The 26,991-nt window shown below is 40.8% G+C and overlaps 1 protein-coding gene and 1 long non-coding RNA gene across 4 annotated transcripts; both read right to left on the bottom strand.

Moving 5' to 3' along the window:
- On the bottom strand, positions 1-26,404 carry LOC135489151 (guanylate-binding protein 5-like). Of its 3 annotated transcripts, none has more exons than XM_064774357.1 (10): positions 26,272-26,404; positions 23,087-23,291; positions 7,678-7,805; positions 6,993-7,102; positions 6,289-6,716; positions 5,445-5,719; positions 4,653-4,862; positions 4,218-4,320; positions 3,639-3,847; positions 1-2,191 (listed from the first exon to the last, which is right to left on the bottom strand). In XM_064774357.1, exons 1-10 carry the CDS (start codon positions 26,278-26,280, stop codon positions 2,030-2,032), a joined length of 1,839 nt encoding a protein of 612 aa, XP_064630427.1. In that variant the 5' UTR covers positions 26,281-26,404; the 3' UTR covers positions 1-2,029. The 3 variants fall into 3 exon arrangements, with proteins under 3 accessions (XP_064630427.1, XP_064630428.1, XP_064630429.1); XM_064774358.1 differs by lacking the exon at positions 26,272-26,404 and adding an exon at positions 22,778-22,942 and having other exon boundaries at positions 23,087-23,222; XM_064774359.1 differs by lacking the exons at positions 23,087-23,291; positions 26,272-26,404 and adding an exon at positions 17,758-17,772.
- Positions 11,001-12,407, bottom strand: LOC135489152 (uncharacterized). The gene is made up of 3 exons (XR_010447103.1): positions 12,021-12,407; positions 11,655-11,720; positions 11,001-11,249 (listed from the first exon to the last, which is right to left on the bottom strand). It is a non-coding gene; the product is annotated as an uncharacterized LOC135489152 (long non-coding RNA).
- Positions 26,405-26,991: the final 587 nt, after the last annotated feature.

The following is a 26,991-nucleotide window of genomic DNA, read 5'->3' as shown; positions in this document are numbered from 1 at the left end:
TTATCTATTCGGCTACAGTCAAAAACTATATATATAGTACAAATTAAAAACATGTGGTCATTCAACAATATTCCAGAATATTTAATTGTATTCTTCGTTGCGCAGAGAATGTGCGCAAAAGCAAACAAACAGTAGAATGTTCACTGTTTAATGCGATATCGACAACAGTGAAATGCTCTACTGTTGTATAGTAGAGAGTACGTTGGAGAAACACAGAAATAATAGTTATAGGAATCTAGGTAATAAAGGTACATGAAAAAAAGGTACGGAAATAAAGGTACAGGAAATAAAGGTACTGGAAATAAAAGTACCGGAAATAAAAGTACCGGAAAAAAGGTACTGGAAAAATAGGTACACAAAATGGCATAAATAGATAAAAAAGGTACACAATTTTTTTTTTAAATATCATTTGAATTCTCCCTTTTTCTATTCATAACTTTAACTTTATTTGGTGCGTAGGCATTGCATAGGCCACAGAAATTGGTATATCAAATTTCCAGTATACCGTTATGGTTTTCAAGAGTGAAAACACGGCGATCAAGATCATGATGATTGTAAAGATTCTAGGACAATTTCCTCTGCAAAAGAGTTAACCGGTAAATGTACCAATGTTCAAGTTAAATTGCAATTAATCAATTAACATTCATCATAGGGCTGGACCCAATTAACATTGTGCCTGGCCAATTAAGTCTTAACAGACAAATTATTAGATTTAAGACCAAACACAAGCTTTTTAGGGAAATTGGCGAGAATCTTAATGTGAAATGCCAGGTAGGATGCCAGGTGCGCCCCCACCCCCCTTTCCCAAGATCCTGGATCTGCCCCTAATAAGAATACGACTCGAGTATTTTAAAATTTAAAAGAACATGAATGTGCATGCAGTTATTACCAAAAAAAACCGTCAGCTCCCCTGTTGGGCAACTTCTTCCATGAATTTTCCTCAAATTCTTTCCGTAACAAAATTGTCCGCAATGTATTAAACTATTTTAAGGCACCACCTTAGTCACAGAAGAAGAAAAATGGGCAAGACAAGATTAAGACATAGGCCGAGTCTGAACCAGTTGAAGAGAATAATATTCTGAAACCTTTTTCCGGTACCTTTATTTCCAGTACTTTTATTTCCTGTACCTTTATTTCCGTACCTTTTTTTCCTGTACCTTTTTTACCGTATACCTAATTATGGATATAGCAAGCAATTCCTAATATTGTCACAATATTGAAAATGTTTTTTTTTATTTTAGAATAAAGCTCAAGCTTGCCTCCTTGCATACGAGTGGTGCTGATGTTATTCTTCCAGTGAGCTACACATTTCTGTCTCAATTTTTCTTTGACAAGTTTAGGGTTAAATGATGATAGATTAATGTTGAGAGAAATTGCTATATTTTTAATAAATGAATACCAAGAAAATGTTTTAGAGTTGCCTATTGCAATGGATTCGTTTAGTGCCTCAGGAAGAAGATCATTCTTTGACATTAAAACATGTTGGTAATATCAGAAAGAAGCGGTTATTGAGTCCATTCAAAGCGATAATCTCCCTTTTTCGCCCAATACAGCTATGTTGCAGGCTTTCTTAGATGTGCCTAATAAATATTTACAAAAATTATATGTTCAGTTTGTCTGCAGGCTGCTTGTAAAGGTTTGCACCCAAAATATTGTCTCAACAGATTGGATTTTTCTTGAAATAATTTTCTGGGCACCAAATTTTGGATCCATATAGGTATATAGGTTTTATAACGTGATCCAATAAATTTAAAGAAGTTATACATTACAATTCTTGCGGAAGAACGTGTGCTTAATCACCATATCAAACATACTGCAGACGTGATAAACTGTCACACGATGCGAGAGATTATACATGTCTTCGATGGGTCTTTTTTTAACAATAAGCAAAATTCGACAATATACACCGTGTACGTGAGGTAACCTCTGGTACCAATTACAATCGCTGATTTCGTCCTTTACTTGTATTTTATACAGACTTATTGCTGCGCGTGATGCGTGGTCACAGAAGGCACAGTTCGAATTATCTTTAATCACTGTTGTCATCACTATCGCTTCCTGCTGCACTAGCGATGAATCTGGCGAAAACAGAAATACCTTTAAGTACACCATCGACGACGCCCTCCATCTCTTTTTCTTTTTTAAATTCGGCATTTCTCTCGAAATCTACAGCCTGTTTCTCCTGCATGTTCTGGAAGAAAGAATGATACCAGAATACTCGTACGTTGACGAACCATTCGTGACCAGTCTGCAATTTTTCTGAAATTGAGGTATCAGCGCCATCTGAGTCGTACTAGCCATGTCTACTTGCACACCAATTATTATGGTGATATTCAAAGCCAATGTCTATTCTATATCTCCTTACCCTCGTGCTTTATTCATACATTTCGTGCCATTATACTCTTTCATGCACAGATTTATTCAAACTATACGCCGGAATCTTTCTCAAAATGAAAAATTCGCTGAATGGTCTCTTCGTGAAATCATCGACGTAATGGGACTGACAGTAAACTCTTAGAAATAAAGGCTTTTGAGGTTTGAGGTTTTTGCACATTTTTTCAAGCATTTAGCTTTATCCTTCTTGATATAAATCAAAATTACAACTGCACGTCAAAATTCGCAATATCCTATTTTCATGGAAACTAGCCAGTGAACATGGTTCAGTGTCCAATTACATGTAGAACTCATTTCTATGGTCCCTGCGATATGCATGGAAGAATGCATCATCACTACTTTAATGAACGTAGAGCTGAAATAGTTTGTCACACATCTCCTCCGTCAGTTCAGATCGGATGAGCTCGAAACTTTTCCTGAAAGTCGTAGTTGATATGGAGATGGTCCTCGCCGGGCTTAACGGGTAAACTTTGCAGCGATCTCGGAGAAATAGCATTTTTTGTTCTTTCTATATATGGGCATACTCATCAACATAAGGGGCCATTTCAGCATGTCTAAATTTTCATATGGGGCCATCTATTAAATCAAAAGTGTGGGATTATACGAAAATAAGCCGGGAAGGTATTGGGGCCACTATATGTTTAAAGCATTCATCCATCTCCGCAATTTTCCCCTTTTATTTTGGTCGTACTCTTTCACCTTAAGTTGTTAATTGCTCTTAATTTTTCGAAGTACCGTATTAGAATTCATCACGTGATACACGTAACATAATAACAAACCGCCTCACCCGACCCAAGCACTGGGCGCAAAGTAGCGCACAGCTCCCTATATGAATACCCGGGGCAAATATAAAATATTATATAAAATCCCGATTAACATTTCTTTACTGCAATAAAAACAGGCTAACCACTGCAGATTAACAAGTAACTGAGTGTTCCGGAACGAGTGGAGTCCGTGCGGAGGGTGTCGAAAAAACCCTAGGCGAACTACTTCCTCCGTCTAGTGCTGCCACCCACTATGCTCGCGGCATTTGTTGTACTAAGTTCGTAACTTCACGCCATTGCCTCTTCACCATTCGCGAAATAGTTCGTCAAAATAACTCGAGACCACTTTGAAGAGTGGTGGAGTTTAGACAACATCACAACCCCCAGACATATCATTTCATTTCACCCAAATTGCCCCAACCCCACAGTAAGCCAACAACCTAAAACAACCCGCGCCACGGGTATTATGCTAGTACTTACAATGTGCTCCATCTTCATTCTAGTGTATTCCTCTTCCATTTGGAGCCTCTTCTCTGCCTCGTCTTTCAAATCGCGCCTCATATCGGACATCATTTCTTCATTTCGTTTTTGTCTGTCTTCCAATAATTCGGCATTCCTCTTTTCTTCACGTCGTTGCATTTCAAGTCCTTCCTTTTCTCTTTTGGCTTGCTCGGTCTTCCGCTTTTGCTCTATAAAGTAATGAACGTGTTGTCAATAAAACGAGTAAAACATCATTTGATACCTTATGCAATGGGTCATTCAGTGGCGTGTGCCTTTTGGATCTTATTAAACTGACCGAACGTGCTGAAGCAATGCCATTATTGACCCATATTTCTATACTTTGTACATTCGTGAACCTCATTGTCTTATATTCCCTTTTTAAATGCAGGCAATATTTTATATCTTGATAAGATGCAAAAACCTTGGTGGTCAAGATGTACATTGTATTGCTCATAATTATCATAGAGGTCTTTAATAAAGATTTATTCACACACTGAGAAATCAGCTGAAGTATTTCATTAGTTTTTGCCTGCCTTCATAATACACCCTCCTACCCACCTTCGAGCTGCCTCTGGTTTTCAGTGAGTGCATTGTCCATGGCCAGGATAACGTCTTCTTCAGCCCTCTTCTCTTCCAGGAATTCTAACAATTTTCTTTCTCTCTGAAAGAAGAAGTTTTGTGGGGCATTACACATGCTTGGCATGATCTTAACACGGGTCATATTCAGGGTTGCATTTGCACGAGGTCAACTTACAAGCGAAATCTTCCCAACACTTCAGACTTAGAAAGAACTGGATTCTTATTCTGAGATACCAGGAAAATGCATGGTTAGCTCTTAAATTTAAAAATTTTCTTGAGAGGACCCCAGATGGCGGATATCTGTGGAATAGTTCCAGCTTTATCAAGTCTCCTATTCTTTGAGGAGTGTTTCTACGGTTAGAGCAGATCTGCGGTTGCCTATACACATACAACAATCATTGTACATCTACTTACCATGACGCCCAATCCACTCATCTGTCTGTACTTGTCCTTCAAGTTGCTCATGTCAGTACGGTATTCCTGGTAACCCCCAGGACGATTGTACTCATTGACCATCTTGGCCTGTAGCTGTCTATAAAAAGCCTGGAGTGTAGTATCACACTTCTCCTTCGACAGACGTTCGTTTTCTTCGATGTAGAATATTTTCTTCGCGTTGAGAGTTTTCTGAAGCAAAAGAAGCAAGTTACGTCATAGGGAACGTGAACAAAAGAAAAAAAATCATGTTAAATTTTGGGAAAAGCCGACAGAAATTCGAGGGTGAGGGGTGAAATTTCTCACCAAAATCTTAATTTTCTGAAATATCATCTCAGATACATTTAAATCAGAGTTTGGGTCACTTTTACCACTGTTTAGACCATCAACAAAACATACACTAATATGTGTCACTCCTTGTGGTCTAGGCATTACAACAACCATTCCCTAAAATCTGCAATTTCTGAAAGAGGGAAAGGATCTGATGAATTTCATGTTTTTTTTCCTGAAATTTTACAATGTCTTCTTGTGCATGATCCCATAACTATAACATCGATGATATATGAGGTTCTGACCGTCTGTCATTTTGCCAAAGAACGTGTTCATTTTCTACCGGCATGCTGATGGAGTTCTCCCATTTGATTTCACAAGCCAGACCCCTCGGCTTGTTCCTTATACACTAGTATTCTTAAACAACCAACTTTCACGACTCAGCGTGCTTTTAAACCACATAATACTCGCAAATGACTGGGACATTCTTTTAGATTGCCATACCTCAAGTACTTTGATGAACTCTTTTATTTCATCGTCCTCGAGTATAACATCTGCATATATCTGCGCTGACATCGCTTTCAATATGGCTTTGTGCTGATGTTCAACGTCGTCCATTGACTCAGTTGGCATTTTGTGTTTAAAACTATCCATAGCTTGGCCGTATAGCGATTCGGCTTGTTCAAGCGCTCTCCTGTTTTCCTCTGCCTTTAGGTTTTCCAGCGTCGAGGAGATATTTGGAACATCTTTGACGTAAGTCTCGATCAACATGGCTACCTCTGAAAAATGAACAAAATGAACAAAATGAACAAAACGAAGCATTGTTTTGATCATCCCAATGACTAAAACCCTTCCGTGCCTAGAGCCGACTTTTTAAGACGTAGCAATTTACATGTAAAAAACATTTAAAAGACCATTATTGGGATGTAAAGAAGACAAACCTGTCACTTTTTTGGTCAAGGCAAAACAAGGCACCATCTCCCTCAGATGATTACATTTCATGTTAAGTATGTACACTTTTAGTTTCTTTTCTTTATTATCGGAAAATGTGTTAGACATTTTCTAAATTGGCATTATGAATAAATCCTTGGTGATATTTTGATGATGACCACATGTGAAAACTGCCCTGAAATCAGGGGGAATACGCATGGTCATTTCCCAGTTTTATCCAGAATTATAATACTAGTATTAAAACCGTTTATGAATTTAGTATCAAAACCATTACTTGAGCTCATCAGTGTCTCAACTTGTGATCGGATTTTTTTATGCAACTCAATACGTATATATGTTTGTATAAGTGTCTGTTTTAATTCTAAATGAATGTTTCGTTTCGTCACGGCTAACTTACGACGGCCATTTATTCGTCTTCCATCCTGCAACGCCATGGACTTGCTCTGAAATAAGATGTACACAAGCAATTTATTCATGGTTTCGATGAAGTCCTCATTCAGTTGATCATCGGCAACAGTGTCCATCTTTAACAATACACTCCTTTTGGCTGCTGGTATATCCAAGGTGAAACATTTCCTTCGCGGAAAGTACTTCTTGATTGAATTCCGTGTCTTCGCCCTCTGCCCTGTCTTGTCATCATTGTTATCAACAGCCAAGGTACTCTCGAAGTACTCGTCTGCCGTGATTTCCCTCCCGTTCTCTTCCAGGTTAATGTGGCAATCTCTAACGACGTATACCAACTCTGGGAAGAACTTATGGAAGTTGTCATCATCTCCTTCTTTCTTTGCTTTCGAAACTAAGTACTTCGACATTTCAGCAGTAAAGATAGGCGAAGTTAAGGAAGGGATAAAAACGTTATTGTACATAATATATGTACTGCCTCCTATGACGTGTGACTTTGTCTGATCACTGAAATCAAAAGATATGGCCCAATGCTCATCTTAAGCAGTATTAGAAACAAATGTAAGTGGTTTCTTGCAGCCCTAACGGGTATGTCGCCAGTCCATTCATAGTATTTCTGCACAAGAAAAACAATTCACTCTGTAGAATTAAAAGCTAAGAAGGGTCTAAATAAATGGTCTAATGATTCAGAAAGGATACTTCAGCTTCTCAAATGCAACTTCGTCAATTGCCTTTGATCCATTGTAGATCATGGTGTCGGACAGAAGGCAGGTAAGAACAAAAAGCATCGCGTCATGTTGCGTGTCACCCTAAACATATATATACTTATTTTGACTATCTAAATGCAATCGCAATGCTGAATGCAATCGGAATGTGTACTTTATTTATATTATATGCATATGAGCTGATCATCTGAACAATCTAATGACTTCAAATGGCTCGATCGTTCTTTGCCATGCTTTGTCCGATTCTGACAAGGTAGGAAGTTTCAGGTACTTAAAGGGGGACTATACGCAGGAGTGTGGGGCTAATTTGGTCATCTTCAAGTGACAAGTATACACAATAAGGGCCCCTGGTCATGTCGTCAGACTCAGGACTAAATATATTCCTCGTACAAGCGTGAATCATTTCGACGTACTGTGAGATGTGAGAGACCTCTATTGGCGACTTCGTATAACTTTATCTTGCCTACCTAGCTGCTGCCTATATTGTCCCTTTAAGACTTTGAAGTTTCCGATGAAATACAGCATTTTGTTTTTGACCAGACTAGGATTTATTGGGGCTTGTAATTTCTATCTTCTACGAGGATCTGTTCATCTCTCTTCCTCGCTCAATACTAAGGGCAATGGGCTTTAAACACGTTGAAAAATATACATCACGCTACCTTTTTCGTATCGCCGACGCCTTCTGTGTCCAGCAGAGCAAGCTTGCAGTCAGTTAAGCTTGGATGATCAATTATCATCAGCCACAACCCCTTGGTTTGAGGCTCGCACTTGTGGCCAACTGTAAACCCTTTAGATGAAAAATAATTACCAATAATATGTTAAGAGCAAGCTCTAGTGAACTCACACAACTGTTTGATATGGGGGAGCTCCCCCAAACCCCCGTCCTTCTGACATATTTTATAGCCAGTACATTGGGGGATGAGTCCCCCAAACCCCTCCCCCGTTCTCTGAAAGTGACAGGTATTAGCCAGTACATTGGGGGAAGGCCCCCAACCCCCCCCCCCCCCATTGGACTCTAAAAATAGAATTCCTTGGAGACGCTGAACCACAAGGCCCCACAAAGAAATAGTCCCCGCCCGCCCCGGTAGCTGTCTCATATCTGCTGACAGAAGCAGCTCTTTGTGGTGAAATAATGATTGAATTTTCCACCTGCTAGCCGAGATAGGCCTATTTGTGTATGTTTCTTAAATCAAATGCATCTTGTCATTAAAGGGGGACTATAGGCAGGAGCAGAGGGGCTAATTTGGCCATCTTCAGGTGACTAAGATACACAGTGAGGGCCGTCATGTCAGATTCAGCACTAAATATATTCCTCGTATACAAAGGTGAATCATTTCGACGTACTGTGAGATGTGAGAGACCCCTATTGGCGACTTTGTGTAACTTTGTCTTGCCTGCCTAGCTGCTGCCTATATTGTCCCTTTAAGACTCAAACAGATTGCTGCTGCAGTGTTTGACGTAGGAAGATAACTAATCCAAGTTAATGGTAGTCGTCAAAGTAAAGACAAACTGTTCATATGTATAGGCTATTGCAAGCGTAGGGTGTTTTCGTTTGTGGGCTACATACACTAAAAGCATAACCAGTCCCCCCCCCCCCCCTCCGTAATCGGGGACATTCCCAGTTAGCAACCAGTTGGCATGCATTGAGTTCATAGTAAATACATATCCGCACAACAAACCGAACACTGATGGCAGAGACCTATTTTAACAAGACAAAACCAAAGGGACGTGCGTTATACGAAGAGGTATTCAATAGATATTAGTGAGGTTTCGCAACCACCCGGTTAGGCCCTACGACGATGTTTATCTATTGTGTGAGTCACCCGAACAATAGATAAACGTTGTCGTAGGGCCTAACCGGGTGGTTGCGAAACCTCACTATTATGCTTCACGTCTGTCAGGGTAGTTGTAAAACAAGAAACACAGAAACGAAACAGAAACACAGAAACGCAGAAACGAAACGCAGAAACGAAAATCAAACGGGTTTTCATAAAAGTTGGAATCAATCGGCACGCCGATACTTTCCTTGCCCAATCCGTTGTTATTGTCGTTTAAAAGTAAAATCTGAGGTTGGTGGGTTGCGGCCAGCCGGAATGCAATAGAGTTGTTGAGGGGATACATGGAGCAACTTGGGGGGGGGGAGGGGGCGGCACGATATGGGTGAAGTCTTTTGAGGTGGTGGTGTAGTACTTTGGTAGGTTCGATTCGATTCCTACAGCATGTTATTTTAAATGAAGGTGCAGTGCAACATCTTGCCTTGTAGTGTTCAATTTACATGAAGTATCAGGATCATCCTACAAATCCCGTCTGATGCAGCACTAAATGCAAGGTACGGTACCAGTACATGGGTGAATCATTTCGACGTTATGTGAGACGTGAGAGACCAATTTTGGCGACTAGAATAGAGTAAAGTGGGGGGGGGGGGGCGGGCACTAGACTTGGACTTGGAGTAACTCAATCTTGCCTGCCCAGCTGCTGCCTTTAAATAGTCCCTTTAAATATATGTTTATGTTAATGAGGTTGCAGTAGGGAAGTTCAGCCTAGTGTCGTGCACAGGCCATGGAATGTACAAAAGAACAGGACTCGCTATTCGAAGGACTATTTTCTATTTACGCCGTGTAGTACATACATGTAGTGTATTGGCACGATCAAGGCCGGATGCTGCCAATCTGCGCACACGTTGATGAGGCTAAAAGGGGTATTGGGAAATGAGCATTCCTCCTTCCATTCCGACTGAATACCAGTTTTAGTTACACCCGCGTTCGCGGCCACAACCATGGCAACAAGATGGAGTCTGCAGACCAGAATTCGCCACAAGACTGGTTTCTGCGTTTCGTTTCTGTGTTTCTGTGTTTCTGTTTCGTTTCTGTGTTTCTTGTTTTACAACTACCCCGTCTGTCAATACATGTAATTCATAAAAGAATTCAGTTTCCTTTCTTTCCCATTCATTCAATCATTGACGTCAACTTTACGAACAATCTCTATCTACCGGTACTTAGTCGATGAATGGTTACTTCGCAAAGGGATTTCGGGGTAATCTAGATACGATACTAAGTTAATTGTTGGCTAGTTTGCCAAATTGGACAGTTGCCAGCAAAGCGAAGTAAAAGACAAACTGTTCAATAGCTATATGAGATATTACTAGTGTAGGGTGTTTGTGCCTGTGGTCTAGTGTAGACATACACTGAAAGCAAATAACCAGGGTCCCCCCCCCTCCGCAACCGGGGGCTTTAAAAACCAGTTGGCGTGCATTGATTACATTGGACAGTTCATTAACTTGAGGCATGACCGCCCCCAGTATGATATACATTGATCAGACCCAGAAGTATCAAGGTAGCAGGAAGGGTTGGGCGTTTGTGGTTTCTGAGTCTGAGGGGGTTGGTGTCTGTTGACTGTGCTTTAAGAGAGACTAGGCATGGCGCCAGTCTCTCTTAAAGCACAGTCAACAGGCATTTGGTCTCAGTATTTGGGTTTTGATTGCCATGACTGTACCCCTGTAAAAGTCAGAGGAGGAGAAGTTTGGAATGATGAAAGCATTGAAGAAGAAGAAATGTTATTATTGAGGAAAGCAAAATTTATTATGAGACTAGAAGGCAGTGTCCTGACTTGATTATTTTGAAAATGGCGGTCTGAACACATTAAAAGGTGGAACATGGCATTTTATCGACTTTGAAGTGTTCCGCAGTTAAAGGGAGACTATAGGCAGCAGCTAGGTAGGCAAGATAAAGTCATACAAATTTGCAAATAGGGGTCAGTCATATCTCTAGGCATGGCGCCAGTCTCTCTTAAAGCACAGTCAACAGGCATTTGGTCTTAGTATTTGGGTAAGTACAGAATCAAGGCAGCTCAGAGAGCAATGATTGAACAATGCTGTGGACAAGTCCAACAATACTGCATCAGTCACGACCAACTTCTCATCAGAAAGCGTCACCACCAGCATATTCAATGTTCAGTTCCAACCTGTACCAGTCCAATGCACGCCTGTCATGGTCAGCAGTGGTCAGCTTAGCGCGATATGGAACATTCTTCCGAAACTCAAGCGAGGGAAGTCTGCTCATTAGCCTATCTCGCGCACTGCTCCTTCTTGTCAAACATCGTAGTGAAATCGTGGTACAGTGGGGCGTCCTCGAGGATTGCAGCTGGTCGGACAGACGCGAGGTGGAATGTGGGCGGCTGCACTTCTTCGTTGATGTGCGATGGCAGATAGCACAGTTGTTGCGTTGCATGACAGCTGAAAGTGAATGTGATATCATAGAACTGAGGCGTTTGCAATGAGACTATAGGTGAAGTAGAAGCAAGGAGTGAAATGGGCCATCTTCCAGTGACTAATATACAGAGTAAGGGCACTGGGTGTTGTTAGATTCAGCATTGAATGTATTCCTCGAACAAGCGTGAATAGTGTGGACATACAGTGAGAGGTGAGAGACCCCTATTGACTACTTCTTGTAACTTTATCTTGGATATTATATTAGTATTGAACTTCTAGCCATGGAATATGAAGAAATTGAAGTTGTAGGCATGGAATATGAAAAATTATTCAAAGGTGAAAGACACTATTCCATGAGGCTTTGCCGTGATCGCAAAGGACGCGACGCGACTGGTTCACATGCTAATGAGGTATGATAATGATAATTACCTCTATAATGCTACTTGGATAGCGACTGTGTCGTTGATTGCAACAGTGGTCGATGTCAATGTGTGCCTGTAAAATCAATGAAGTATGATGAGGTGATGACGATAGTGCAATTATTAAATATTGGCAAGAGATCATACTACAACATAGGTCTTGTTTTTGACAGATGACTGTGCGACATTCCCATTGGGTCTTGTTAGAGTCAGCGCTGCATGTATTCTTTGTACAAGCTTGAATAGTTGTGACGGACTTTGAGGGGTGAGAGACCCCTATCGGCTACTTCATCTAACTTTATCTTGCCAACCTAGCTGCTAGCAATAGTGCCCCTTGATCAAGAGTGAAACCCACTGTGCGGGGCTAAGAAATTACCTTTATAATCCTAGTTGGATAACCACTGTGTAGATGATTTGAAGAGTGCTCTGTGGATGTGTGCCTGTAATGTCAATGAAAGTATCATGCGCCACATGCGCCATGCGGGATTATACGGTTCATGTGAACTTGTTGACATACATGATCTAGTGCTGATATTGGTCATGGTACATGGTAGGCCTAATCATCATGGCTATATGTTTCAGGAAAAGCTCGGAGTAAAATGAACTGCCGATGAATAATGATGTTGTTCATGTTTACCATGTTTACTAGTACATAGCCATAGGGTATGCACTGGCCAGTGCACTTTCTGCACGTCGTCATGGTCATCATGTCTTGCATATTTTGTTTTTTGAATGCGCATGCTTTTTGGGCAAAATCACTTGTACCAACACTAATGAATAATGTATTCTTATCCCTATGACTCCATACACAGTGAGGGCATTGTCCCATTCCCATCAAATGGTAACTTATTGTACCGTATTAGGGTGGAAGTTGGGGAGCAGACACCTACCGTTGTTGCACGCCTGTCATAATCAGCAGTGATGAGCTTAGCGCGATATGGAACATTCTTCAGAAACTCAAGCGAGGGAAGTCTGCTCATTAGCATATCTCGCGCACTGCTCCTTCTTGTCAAACATCGTATTGAAATCGTAATGGAAAACGTCTGGCTTTGCGCCAGACGTTGAGACTAATAAGTGAAGAACTAATAGGTAAAGAACTTCTACTTGCGCGAGACTGCTCTGATAAAATTATCATTGCAGAGACTACGGTGACGTACACATATATTTTTTACAATCAAAAATGCCCTCAAAAGACGACATGGAATGATTATTTTATTGATATTTCCTACTATATACCTTCAAATTATCACTTGATACAAATAGATCGGCGTTAGGTCGCATGCTTTTCTTTCCTGGTGACACTATAAAGCAAAATAGTTGCAACCCCGTAAATGCGCTATAAGTCCAATAATAAGTGACGGTGACCCGCTATAAATGTTTCGCCAGCTTCGCTTTTTTGCCGCTACGCGGCGCGTTGGGCCCTTGCGTCAAGGTCCCTTCACACTGATTGGCGAAAACTTTTCGCTGCCTGTAGCGAGGTCGTGGTAAGTTGATGAACAGTGGTTGGCATTGCGAATCAACTGATCACTTGTGACCTAACTTCTAATTAGTGGTTAGGCCTATGGTGTGGTTTTGTTAGGTCTATTGACGATCTCCAATAAAATAAATCGCATTAAAATAAAACCCGTATCGGCCTATCTTGAACCCTTACAGCTATTGATGCAAAGGCGAATGGTACAACCATTAGACAAACTGGTATCGCCAACCCATTGTCCATCTTCGATTCACTCAAACAATTTTGAATGGCATAAACGACAATGCGCATAATATCGTGGCGTATGGCATGATATACGTTGCAAAATTGGATAACATAAAATTTATTTTCGATATCTATATCATAATACTATAAGGCGGCTCGCTAAAGTGCCATTTTGGGGGTCGTGTTTCGTCTCGAAATTTTGCACGTTTGCAGGTGATATGTTATCCTGATGCAACGTCATGTTTATTTTCGGAAATTTACTTCAGCGGAGCAGTAATGAGGGATTTTTAATCGGACACGGTCAATTTTCCTTATCACTCACGGAAGCCAAGCCATTGCTGTTCAGTTATGCAGGGGATTAATGAATCACCTGCACTCCCTGTGGGGTGACTAACACTACCTGTTGAACGGCTGGCTGTAGGGGGATGATTGGAACAGCCTGTACACGTGTTGACCTGCTGAACCAAGGTTAATGTTATTTTCAATCCACGATTGTAGGTCACCTGATCTTCGAGATTTCGCGGGAAAGAAATTGTAAACAAACGCATGTGTGCAGTTCAAATGTAAACAAAAATGTATTTTGATACTTTTGGTTGCTGGACTTGGGTTTTCCCGCAGTAAGGAGCTGGGGTTAAATTGATGGTCTATCGTATATTGGTACTGTATTAGCCAGAGCTAGCCCTTGATTATGAAGGGATTTTCAAATTAAAGGTTACAATGGTATGTTAATGTGCTCACCACAGCTTTCAAAACTTGATGTATCTGAAGAGGCACTCTGAACTTGGCATGGCCTTATCAAGGAGCTGCTCACGGTGCTGAACTTCTAGCTTGCCTGTCGACTAAGTGCCTTGCCCGAGATCATGCTACATGTAGGAGGAGCACGCATTTTAAAGTTTTAGTAGTGATAGTGCAATTGGTCCGAGCCATTTGGAGGCCGACATGTGAAGGCCTATCTGGGTTCTCCTTCATCTCCGTATAAAAAGGGGCATATTGCTGACTAAGGAACGAGGTATATTCACATTGCCTCATCATCTCATTCGGACCAATTGATTTACTTTTATATGCACGCATACAGCACGCCACAGGGTCCGAGTCTGTGGACAAATGGTTGGTTTAATTTGTCTATTCGATATTGCTCCTTTGATATTGCATTATATTTTCATTGCAATTCAATCTATTCAAGGTATAGCCCATTTGAACCTGCCTGCGCCACGGGTACAATGCTAGTTACATATATATATGGGATATCGCATATGTATATGTAATATCGAAAATAAATTTTATGTTATCCAATTTTGCAACGTATATCCCATATATATATGTAATATCGAAAATAAATTTTATGTTATCCAATTTTGCAACGTATATCATGCCATACGTGCATATTCAAAAACGGTATGACTAGAACGGTGAGTCTATAGAGTACTGTAGAACGGAAAATTTTCACCGCAGAATATTTTCGCGAATCCAGATATTTTTTCTAATCAAATATAAATTTTCTACTTTGACATAGAGCTCTTACAGTGAATAGGCGCTGTAGTTTGGATGGCTATATTAGAATACTCAAATCCACTGTAAACATGTCTCGGGTAGGCCAATGTAGTACACAAAAATGCCACATATATATAATACGAGTAATTATGCAACGGTCATTCAAGAGGTGTGGAATTTGTGTTTGTTATGGTTAATTATCATACGTGCTAATTGACAAGACTTTTCTTGAAATGGACATTTTGATGTGGTATTTGTAAAAGCCTATACCAAACTGTGATACTCAACCAAACCATACTTTTATACGGAATAAAAAATGCACTGTACATGTGGCGTACAGTGTACAACCTGGGTCAAAACTTATACAAAATAGGCCAAAGTCAGCCTCGTTCTGGATTGACCTAGTTTGTGTACTATCTAGTGCATTCCAGTTTCAATGCACTATGATCTCAGATAGTGCTTTGATAGCTGGGGTCATTATTTGAAATGACTCTGACACAGCCCAAATCTTTTTTACCTCAATAAACATGCTTAATATTGTTAGATACATACCACACTACAATCCTAATGCAACATGTATATTCCATTTAAGCACTTTTGAGAGCATAAAATGCATTTCATTGTGAGTACTGTCCAACACACACCCCACCCCCAACTTCTAATTGGGATAGAAAAAGTTTCTATGTCTAAAACAAGAGACCATTGATGGGAGACCTTTGATTGACATCTTGGCTGTGGAATTCAACCACTTTTCTCAATGAATATGCACACCCCTTGATGTATGAGGCTTATGAATGGCTGGAGTCCACCCAGCACAGCCCCCTCCCCCTCAACTAAACTGTCAATAACATTCTTGGTGGTCAACTTGTGCATGGTATCATGATACAGCCTGGTACAGGGACCTTTCTGCTTGATTAATTACACACATTTGGGTTAATTTGTTTATACACTTGTCTGCTATAATCTCTCAAACTCAGCAGGCTGCTTGTTTGCAAGGCGGCATATTCCTTTGATCTTGTAATAGGGATAGATTTTGTTTCTGATACTTCAAGTGCAGAAGGTCAATTCCATGGTGTTGACCATGTCTTACTGTAGTGAATGAGTACAATTTACACCCTTTCTGGTCATCAACGAAGTGGCTATCGCATTTTTGATGTTGCTTGTCCAGCTCATTATCAGCCGCTCATTAGCATATTGACCACAGTAACCATGATGAAACACGTGGTGGTGAAGATCAAGCGCTTCCTGCCTTGTTAATTTTGTTACACCTTTCCTGGTTCCAGTTCTTCTGAACAGGTTAAATTTATTTTGTTGTTCCTTTGGTTGATTATATTCTTACTTCTTTTGGATTATCAATGTTTCACCTTTGTAGGCCTATATTCATTCAGTGACCCTTACTTTGATTTATATTTTTCGACCAAAAAAGCAATATGGAATGAAATAATTGTTTGGATATTTGGATATTCTTGATTCAATGGATTAGGGATGTTGAGAGGGTGATTTTATTTATTGTACTGCAATAGTGAATTCAATGCACATTTCAGATGGACAAACTCCACTTTCCATGCATGGCACTATTATTGTTTACATTCCTAATATAGGTAAACTAGGACATATTATGCATGAATCTATGTCAGTGGGCAGCCAAGTTTATGCTAACCAGGTATACTAAACCGAGGCTATAATCTGCCAGCAACTGGGTCACTTTGGATATCATTTACACTTTGGCTACCCAGAGCACTCACTGGTAGGTGTTCCCGACCTTTTTGTGGGTAGTGTATTTTTTAGGAGATATCATATGGAAATTTCAAGTATTCATTTACTTTTGACCGGAGGTGTACACACACTTCGCGTCTGCAAAAACAACAACACAGATCAAACGCCTACGTGCGTAAACCTGTTTCGAGTCAAGTTGCGAAAACACCCTTTCATATACTTCGGTTCAAACTTGTACGATCAAGCATCGCCTCAATAGACATCCGTGTACCTCGATGTGACTTATTATGCAGAGTCTGACCTTTTGACATGCTGGGAATAGGAATGCAAATTCAAATCCTCAGATAACACTAGTTTTGTTTATAGTCGTATGATAAACATTCTAGATTATGATCATCTAATATTTTCATTCTCTTGACACATTTGACATTGGTATACACATATAGCCTATATATGCCGACATTAAATTATCTTCATGTAGCAATTTGAATAAATCATCACCGCGTTCATATTCAGAAACCATAAACTTTAATACAAGTCGTGTATTTCAAAGAGTTTAATCACAACACGTATTCATCGTTTATGGCTCGACATATTTCCTTTCTCCGCGGGAAATAATACAGTCTTTCCTCCTCGACTTGATATATCGGTCATAAGAATGACCTCTTGCCTGATCCCGAGGAAAACAGACCATTCTACTGGATGTTTCAAATGAACGAAATAATAAAGATTTCAGAACTATCTTAAAGGATGTGTTTATCAAAACAGGAGTAAATGTCCAAGGATGGAAAAATACCAAGGCACTGTTTCGAATTATTTTGAAATCAAATCATCATGACAGCCAACGTCTGCTTAATAGCCATTTGTCTGGGTGTGGTAAAAAGAAGAGATTTTCGCTGCAGAATATTTTCGCTGCAGAATATTTTCGAGTTTGGCAGAGTTGCTAGAAATCACGTGAAGCCCCCCCCCCCCCCCCCCCCAATGATTGCGTCACGAGGAAGGAAACAATGGGATTCACGTCCGACGTCGTAACTGTGGGTGCGGTGCGTCATGAATGCAGGATCGGCCAACGCGCGGCCCAAATGGAATGCGACAAAACTGTACCGGAACTAGAATTGTCATGGGTCTGCACAAATTTTTTCAGATTCGATGGACATGATGGATAAATGCATTTTGTTTACAATTTACATACAGTGACAGTGTATACGTAACCATTACACTCACTACGTTGTGTGAGTTGATATGTAAAGAGCAAGCTCTGGTGAACTCACACAACTGTATGTCCTAGCAGACGATTTTTAAATACATGATGTCCCACAACCGCACTTCAGTGGCGCCGGTGTGAATAAATCTACTTGTGTGAATGGTCAATGGCTCATGACGTCATGAAATAATTGCGTCTCGAGGAAGCAAACAATGGGATTCATGTCCGACGTCGTAACTGTGGGTGCGATGCGTCATGAATGCAGGATCGGCCAACGCGCGGCCCGTATGGAATGCGACAAAATTGTACCGGAACCAGAATTGTCATAGGTCTGCGCAAATTTTTTCAGATTCGATGGGCATGAGGGATATATGAATTTTGTTTACACTTTACATACAGTGTATACGTAACCATTACACTCACTACGTTGTGTGAGTTATTATCGATAAATTGGAGTCTTTTTCCGAAAAAAATCCCAAACTCTACTGGAAAATGATTGATGATTTAAGGAATTTTGAGAAAACATCCAATTCCGATGGGGCCGTTCAAGTCCCTGATGATGTTATGGTTAGCCATTACAAAAAACTACCTGCCTGGGAACCCCCCGCTGCCCCCTCCACTAATATGTAAAGAGCAAGCTCTAGTGAACTCACACAACTGTTTGACATGGGGGAGCCCCCCGGGGGGCCCCCAACCCCGTCCTTCTGACATATTTAGCCAGTACATTGGGGGATGAGTCCCCCAAACCCCCTCCCCCGTTCTCTGAAAGTGACAGGTTTTAGTCAGTACATTGGGGGAAGGCCCCCCAACCCCCCCCCCCCCCCCCATTGGACTCTAAAAATAGAATTCCTTGGAGACGCTGAACAATAAGGCCCCATAAAGAAATAGTCCCGCCCCCCGGTAGCTGCCTCATATCTGCGGACAGAAGCAGCTCTTTGTGGTGAAATAATAATTGAATTTTCCACCTGCTAGCCCAGATATTTGTGTATGTTTCTTCACCAGTTAGTTAATAACGAATTTTTGTAGCTGATATATTCTTAATTGTTTGAACGCGTTTTTTTGGATTCGTTTGGCGCCAAAATCAAGAATGGCAAATTTACGATCTTGACACTAGAGGCGCTGATGTCGTTCCGGAACGGTAGATGCTAAATCGGATAGCCAGGCGGTACGGAAACTCCTGCACTCTGACCACGTGACCTACATCATTACTTCACAGTTCCGGCACTGGGTCGAGTTTGGCAGTTACTAAAAATCACGTGACTGGATCTGGATTTAGTCACTCACACAACGTAGTGAGTGTAATGGTTACGTGTATGTATAAAGTGTAAACAAAATTCATATATCCATCATGTCCATCGAATCTGAAAAAATTTGTGCAGAGCCATGACAGTTCCGGTTCCGGTACAGTTTGTTGCATTCCATACGGGCCGCGCTTGCCGATCCTGCATTCACGACGCACCGCAACCACAGTTACCATGATTCCCGTTGTTGACGCAATTATTTCATGACGTCATGAGCCATTGACCAATCACGCAAGTAGATTTATTCACACCGGCGCCACTGTCTTGAAGAAAATCGTCTGCTAGAACATACAGGACAACAACGTCGGCGGAGACAGTTGTGACATTTCATTGCAGACGAAGTAAACGTCCTCTTCTTCTCGATTTACGTACTTTACTTCAAAAAGTCAGTTTTAACACTACTGCACAAATATAGAGTGGTCTTAAAGTTCCATTTGGATAGAGATTTGACGGACTGATTTGGAAATTCATTCCAACCATGCAACTGTTTCAGAAATGAGAAAAAGCTCCTGGGTGTCATGACATGCATTCAATTATTATTTCACCACAAATAGCTGCTTCTTCCAGCAGATATGAGACAGCTACCGGGGCGGGGACAATTTCTTTATGGGGCCTTACTGTTCAGCGTCTCCAAGGAATTCTATTTTTAGAGTCCAATGGGGGGGTTGGGGGGGGGGGGGGCCTTCCCCCCAATGTACTGACTAAAACCTGTCACTTTCAGAGAACGGGGGAGGGGGTTTGGGGGACTCATCCCCCAATGTACTGGCTATATATGTCAGAAGGACAGTTGTGTGAGTTCACTAGAGATTGCTCTTTACATATTAGTGTTAAAACTGACATTTTTGAAGTAAAGTACGTGAATCGAGAAGAAGAGGACGTTTGCTTTGTCTGCAATGAAATGTCACAACTGTCTCCGTCGACGTTGTCCTGTATGTCCTAGCAGACGATGTTTAAATACATGATGTCCCACAACCGCACTTCAGTGGCGCCGGTGTGAATAAATCTACTTGTATGAATGGTCAATGGCTCATGACGTCATGAAATAATTGCGTCACGAGGAAGGAAACAATGGGAATCATGCACGTCCGACGTGGTAACTGTGCTTGCGGTGAGTCGTGAATGCAGGATCGGCCAACGCGCGGCCCGTATGGAATGCGACAAACTGTACCGGAACCGGAATTGTCATGGGTCTGCACAAATTTTTTCAGATTCGATGGACATGATAAGTATATGCATTTTGTTTACACTTTATACGTACGTAACCATTACACTCACTACGTTGTGTGAGTTATGATCAATGACATTCAATCTATGAAGACTGAGCCGTTCTTCTCTGAACCTGATTATGCAGTTAAAGAGGAGGAGGTTACTAAAGCAATCTCTCGTCTTAAAAAGGGCAAATCAGTTGGCCTTGACCGAATTAGTAACGAAATTATCAAAGCCGCCAGCCCCTTCCTAACCCAATTATATACAAATATCTTCAATCAAATCCTAAATTGTGGCCAATTCTCAATGAGTTGGTGCCGTGGTCATATAATTAATTTCTTTAAAAGTGGTGACAAGGCTGACCCGGCGAACTACCGAGGGATAACTGTAAAGAGTTGCCTTTCTAAAACCTTCACTTCAATCCTCAATACAAGGCTCGATCTATATATCAAAAATAATTCCTTGTCTAACCCTTTCCAAATTGGCTTGAAAAAAAAGGCACGAACTGCTGACCATATGTTTATCCTGCGCACCCTATTTGAAAAATATGTCCGCGGTAACAGAAAAACCATTTACGTATGCTTTGTAGATTTCAAGAAAGCTTTTGATAGTATTTGGCATATAGGCCTTTATTTCAAATTATTACGTTATAACATTCGAGGGAATTTCTTTAGAGTGGTTGAAAAAATATGTACAACCATGGTCAATCCTGTATAAAAACGGGAAATCATTACACTGACTCATTTAAACTTACTACTGGGGTTAAACAAGGAGAAATCCTTAGCCCAAATCTCTTTAACCTTTACATAAATGACCTCCCAGACTGTCTCCCAGTGGACAATGATACACCCTTTTTAGATAAGCAGGATATCCGTTGTTTAATGTATGCTGATGATCTTGCCATCTTCTTACTCTCTCCAGCCGGCCTTCAAAGGTCTCTTGATAAGCTTGGGGAATACTGCAATCAGTGGCATCTTCAAATCAATGTTAATAAAACTAAAATACTTAAATTTAGTGGAAACGGTCATATATGTAAGGACAATTTCTCCATTAACGGTACTCATATTGAAAATGTATCACTCTATAGATATCTTGGGGTCCTCTTCAGTTCCTCTGGCTCTACAACTATCACCAAACAAAATCTGGCAAGTAGAGGAAGAAAGGCCTTATTTAAACTAATCTCATCCATCCGGAACTGCAACCTCAATCCATCAACTGCTTCAAAACTATTTGACCAACTGATAAAACCCATATGCACCTATGGAGCTGAAATCTGGGGTCCTGAGAATTTCTTTAAAATGGGCCAATCCCCATGGGATGCCATGTTTGGTAAAAAATTGGATCTTTCTCCCATAGAAAAACTTGATATGTTATTTAATAAATTCACCCTTGGGGTGTCAAGACGTTCCCCTAACCTTGCAGTTAGAGGAGAACTAGGTCGCTTTCCAATTTTCATTTCCATTGCTATGGCTACTCTTAAATATTATATTCATGTACAGCAATCTGCCAATGACTTTCCTTTGCTTTCCCACGCACTGAATGAGTCTAAAGAAATCGATCGGAAAAACACCTTTTCCTGGTATTCCTTTGCTAGAAAACTATCTCATCAACTGGGATCCAGTCTTGCCAAATGTAATGTCAAAACCATCAAGTTCAAATTAAGACAAAAATTTGTAGTCTATTGGAAATCTAAAATGGTGGAAACCCAAAAGGATGGAGGCAAATTGCTTCTTTATTCCAACATTAAGAGCCACTTCCTAATGGAAGATTATCTAAATGATATTAAGATAAAGGCCAAAAGGGCAAGATTTACTAAGCTTAGAATTAGTGACCACAACCTTGAAATTGAAAGAGGACGCTATTCACGCCCTAAAACCCCCAGAGATGAAAGATTTTGTAACTTTTGTAAAAATGATTTAAATCAAAACATTATTGGGGACGAAACCCACTTTCTCTTTAGCTGTCCCAAATTTAAGCTGATAAGAACCACTCTGCTGTCTTCACTTCCAGACAGGGTCCTTGGGCTAGACAAAGAGAAACAGGTCTTCTATATCCTTAATTCTTGTGGTGAAACATTAACCCAAGCAGCCAACTTTATTTATGAAGCCTCTACATAGCTTTCCATCAAAACTAAAACTTCAACTTAATAGATGTTGTCACTACTTTTCCACATCGTGCCTGCTTCCATTCCACTGTTTCATCTTTTGTAATATACATATTAATTTTATAATGCATTTATTTTGCTGTTATATGATTTCTCTGTAGACTCTAACGCTTTTTTATTATCATTTGTAGTCACATCACCTCCGCACGCTGATGGTCAGGGTACATTTCCTAAGACAGATCCCTGTCTGTTTTACTTTCCTCTGCTTCTTCGCTCTATCCCGCACCAGTTTATTGTATTTTCTAAACCTATATGAATGTAATATTCATTTGGCTCAATAAACTGCTTTGAATTTGAATTTGAATTTGAATATATGAATTTTGTTTACACTTTACATACAGTGTATACATACGTAACCATTACACTCAGTACGTGAATACTCAAGAAATCTTTGTAGTAAACTCCGCCCTCTAGGCCTCGTCTTGCTCGGTCACATAGGATTATTCAAGAACCACTATTATGTTCCCCATCGAGCCTCATTGCCATGTCACCCAAAGACGTTATAGGCAAGGATAACCTGTATATACAACAAAGCGTACGAATTACAAAGTATTACAGTCTACATGATATTTCGTCATAATTATCATTAATTTTGATGAGATAATTATTTTTTAAATTTCTTTAAATATTAAACCACTAATATATACATAACATGACTTACTTGCCCCACGAGCCATTTTGGACAACCTATTCAGTAAATAGGATTTGCCAGTTCTGAAAGCTCCAACAGCCGAAACGACCACAAGTTTCTGAGTGACTTGCTTTAATTCATCAAGCGCCTCCTTATTCAACACCGGCAGATATTTTCCGTCAGGACCCCTCTCGGCTTTAATGAAATTCTTGGCGCCGTTGAAGATTGTTTGGGACTGGAATGACGAAGCACTGTCCATGAAAAAGCAATATACAAGTCGAAATAACAAATTAGATGACGTCATAGGGAGGCCGATCGGGGGCATTATTGTCAGATCCAAGTTCACATAGCCTTTGGTTTGACCTTGTTGGAAGCTACAGTGTATAAACAGTTCATTACTAGTACAGCATCATAATAATTGACTTGCCACCTCCACTCCTAGCTAAGTCACCTAAGCCTCAGGTAAAACATTCCAGATTTCATTAACGCCAAGCTTACAGAACTTTTGCAGCGCTTCCCTTAAGTCAAAATAACATTCAAAGGCGAAATATCATACCATCTCTTTACCAGCCATTTCTAATACCATGAAATATATGGGGATTCCTCTGCGACTTTCAATAAGAATCAAGTATCTATATAATAATACTGGAAGGGGGACGAATAAAGTCACACTTAGAGGCGTTGGATTGCCTTGAAATTTTGCATGAATTGTGGTGACACCTTACCCTGATGCAACGTCTTGGTTTTGTTCAAAAATATACTTCAGCGGAGCAGTAATGAGGGATTTTTAATCGGACACTGTCAATTCTCCTTACCACTTACAGAAGCCAAGCCATTGCTGTTAAATTATGCAGGGGCTTAATCAATTATCTGCACTCCCTCTGGGGTGAATAACATTACCTTTTGAACAGCTGGCTGTAGGGGGATGATTGGAACAGCCGGTATACCTGCTGACCTGCTGCACTCCCTCTGGGGTGAATAACATTATATTTTGAACAGCTGGCTGTAGGGGGATGATTGGAACAGCCGGTATACCTGCTGACCTGCTGAACCCAGGTTAATGTTATTTTCAATCCACGATTTCGCGGGAAATGAAATTGTAAACAAACGCATGTGTGCAGTTCAAATGTAAACAAAAATGTATTTTTGGTACTTTGGTTGCTGGACTTGGGTTTTCCCGCAGTTAGGAGCTGGGGTCAAATTGATGGTCTATTGTTTATGGGTGCTGTTTTAGTTAGAGCTAGCCCTTGATTATGAAGGAATTTTCAAATGAAAGTGACCATGGTCTGTTTATGTGCTCACCACAGCTTTCAATACTTGATGTATCTGAAGAGGCACTCTGAACTAATTGGCATGGCCTTATCAAGGAGCTGCTCACGATGCTGAACTTCTAGCTTGCCTTTCGACTAAGTGCCTTGCCCGAGACATTTGGAAGCCGACATGTGAAGGCCTATCTGAGTTCTCCTTCTTCACCGTATAAAAAGGGGCATATTGCTGACTGAGGAACGAGGCATATTGACATTGCCTCATCATCTCTATCGGACCAATTGATACACTTTTTATGCACACATACAGCACGCCACAGCTAGGTCCGAGTCTGTGGACAAATGGTTGGTTTAATTTGCCTCTTCAATATTGCTCCTTTGATATTGCATTAGATTTTCATTGCAATTCAATCTAATCAAGATATAGCCCACTTGAACCTGCCTGCGCCACGGGTATAATGCTAGTCTATATCATAATACTATAAGGCGGCTCGATAAAGTGCCATTTGGGGGTAGTGTTTCGTCTCGAAATTTTGCACGTTTGCAGGTGATATGTTATCCTGGTGCAACGTTATGTTTATTTTCGGAAATTTACTTCAGCGGAGCAGTAATGAGGGATTTTTAATCGGACACTGTCAATTCTCCTTACCACTCACAGAAGCCAAGTCATTGCTGTTTAGTTATGCAGGGGATTAATCAATTACCTGCACTCCCTGTGGGGTGGCTAACATTACCTGTTGAACAGCTGGCTGTAGGGGGATGATTGGAACAGCCTGTACCTGTTGACCTGCTGAACTAAGGTGAATGTTATTTTCAATCCACAATTGCAGGTCACCTGATGTTCGAGATTTCGCGGGGAAAGAAATTGTAAACAAACGTATGTGTGCAGTTCAAATGTAAACAAAAATGTATTTTTGGTACTTTCGGTTGCTGGACTTGGGTTTTCCCGCAGTAAGGAGCTGGGGTCAAATTGGTGGTCTATTGTTTATGGGTGCTGTGTTAGCCGGAGCTAGCCCTTGACTATGAAGGGATTTTCAAATGAAGGTTACCATGGTCTGTTTATGTGCTCACCACAGCTTTCAATACTTGATCTAAAGAGGCGCGCTGAACCTGAAATGGCCTTATTAAGGAGCTGCTCACGGTGCTGAACTTCTAGCTTGCCTGTCGAGTAAGTGCCTTGCCCGAGACCTGGCTACATGTAGGAGGAGCACGCATTTTAAAGTTATAGTAGTGATAGTGCAATTGGTTCGAGCCATTTGGAGGCCGACATGTGAAGGCCTATCTGGGTACTCCTTCTTCTCCGTAAGGCGCATATTGCTGACTAAGGAACGAGGCATTGCCTCATCATCTCTGTCGGACCAACTGATATACTTTTATATGCACGCATGCTCACAATGGTCAGCGCCGAATGCGTGAGAAACTAAATTCGCGCATCGAAACGTAGATGCTCTGAGATGCGATTTCAGACCATTTTCGACATTAAAAATCACCGTTACTGAACCTTTAATAAAAGGAAATTTTAGAAATGTAGATGCGATTTCAGGCCATTCCTATAAATAAATCAACGATAAACTATGTCAGAAAGCATCGAGCAGGAAATATTTTCCTGGTATTTGAGGCCACAATAGGTTGAAATATTTCAACGGCATTAAAAAATTGTTTGTCGTCAAGAGCGGGGGGGAGGGGGGGGGCGAGTTAAAAATGCGGTTTCCAGGCATCTTGAGGGATGTACTTGAAGGAAAAAAATGTATGTTCTGCGCGAGCAGGGGGGGGTCCGGACCTCCTGGACCCTCCTGGACACGCCCCTGATGATCCTCTTGGCTAGATATAATTAGCACGCCAAGTTTTCCTTAAAGTACGATGAAATCAATTTTAAAAGTCGAAATGATTTAGCGGATCGAACAATCAGAAGCTTAGTCTGTAGTCATATACGTTAGAACTTATACTCACACTCGCCATTTTCGTCTTCGACAGCTATTTGTGTAATACTGCAATGTCTTGATCTCCCTCGACAGCCTGGTTTACGCCCGGAATGACGAAAATCCTGGTATGGGCCGCTTAAAATAACGTCGTCCGCTCTCCAAGCAGATCTAAGGAATAATTGATATTCTCTCTGTCAGAACTAATATCCATTATACCGTGAGGTCCCGGATGTGACACACAAAATGTGATGATATCCGAATCAGCAGATCAAGAGCGATCGATCAGTCCCCATAACACCTACATAGAAAACCCACAAATATATAACCCAGGACATAAAAGAGTGATACTTGTATTATTTTTCCGATTGTGTTAAAAAGTTAATTTTGGGCTGATCCCCATATCTTCACTCGCCTGTTATCCACTTCACGAATCGTGGAGTAGCGGACACAAAATGGTGGCCGGTGTTGGCAGCCACATGATTCTGGAGGGGATCGAGTCCAAACATGCCATTTTGAAAAATAAATGTCCACGGGGATTTCCAATGGGAATCACCAAAATCTGGTTTGTTTTTTTAAAAAGGGCTAGTAATGGGCTTCTGGTATCAATATTCGTGATGTCTAACTTACACTTTCTCCATAAAATACCCACCGATTTTGACGAAGATTTTTATTCAGTAAAAAAAGAAATATTGTTCCCGTAAAAGAGACACATATTTATTCAAGAGACGAGTAATCAGTTTTAGCACGA

This window comes from Lineus longissimus, chromosome 6 (genome assembly GCF_910592395.1).
Source record: "Lineus longissimus chromosome 6, tnLinLong1.2, whole genome shotgun sequence".
In the NCBI taxonomy this organism is placed as follows: Eukaryota; Metazoa; Nemertea; class Pilidiophora; order Heteronemertea; family Lineidae; genus Lineus; species Lineus longissimus.
The sequence above is the reverse complement of the archived record's forward strand: the minus strand, read 5'-3'. Positions and strand labels throughout refer to the sequence as shown.

Coding starts and splice junctions, on each gene's coding strand:
- LOC135489151 (XM_064774357.1), bottom strand. Junction 5,720..6,288: donor AAGACGAATAAATGGCCGTC/GTAAGTTAGCCG, acceptor TTCATTTTTCAG/AGGTAGCCATGTTGATCGAG. Junction 3,848..4,217: donor AAACCAGAGGCAGCTCGAAG/GTGGGTAGGAGG, acceptor ATTACTTTATAG/AGCAAAAGCGGAAGACCGAG.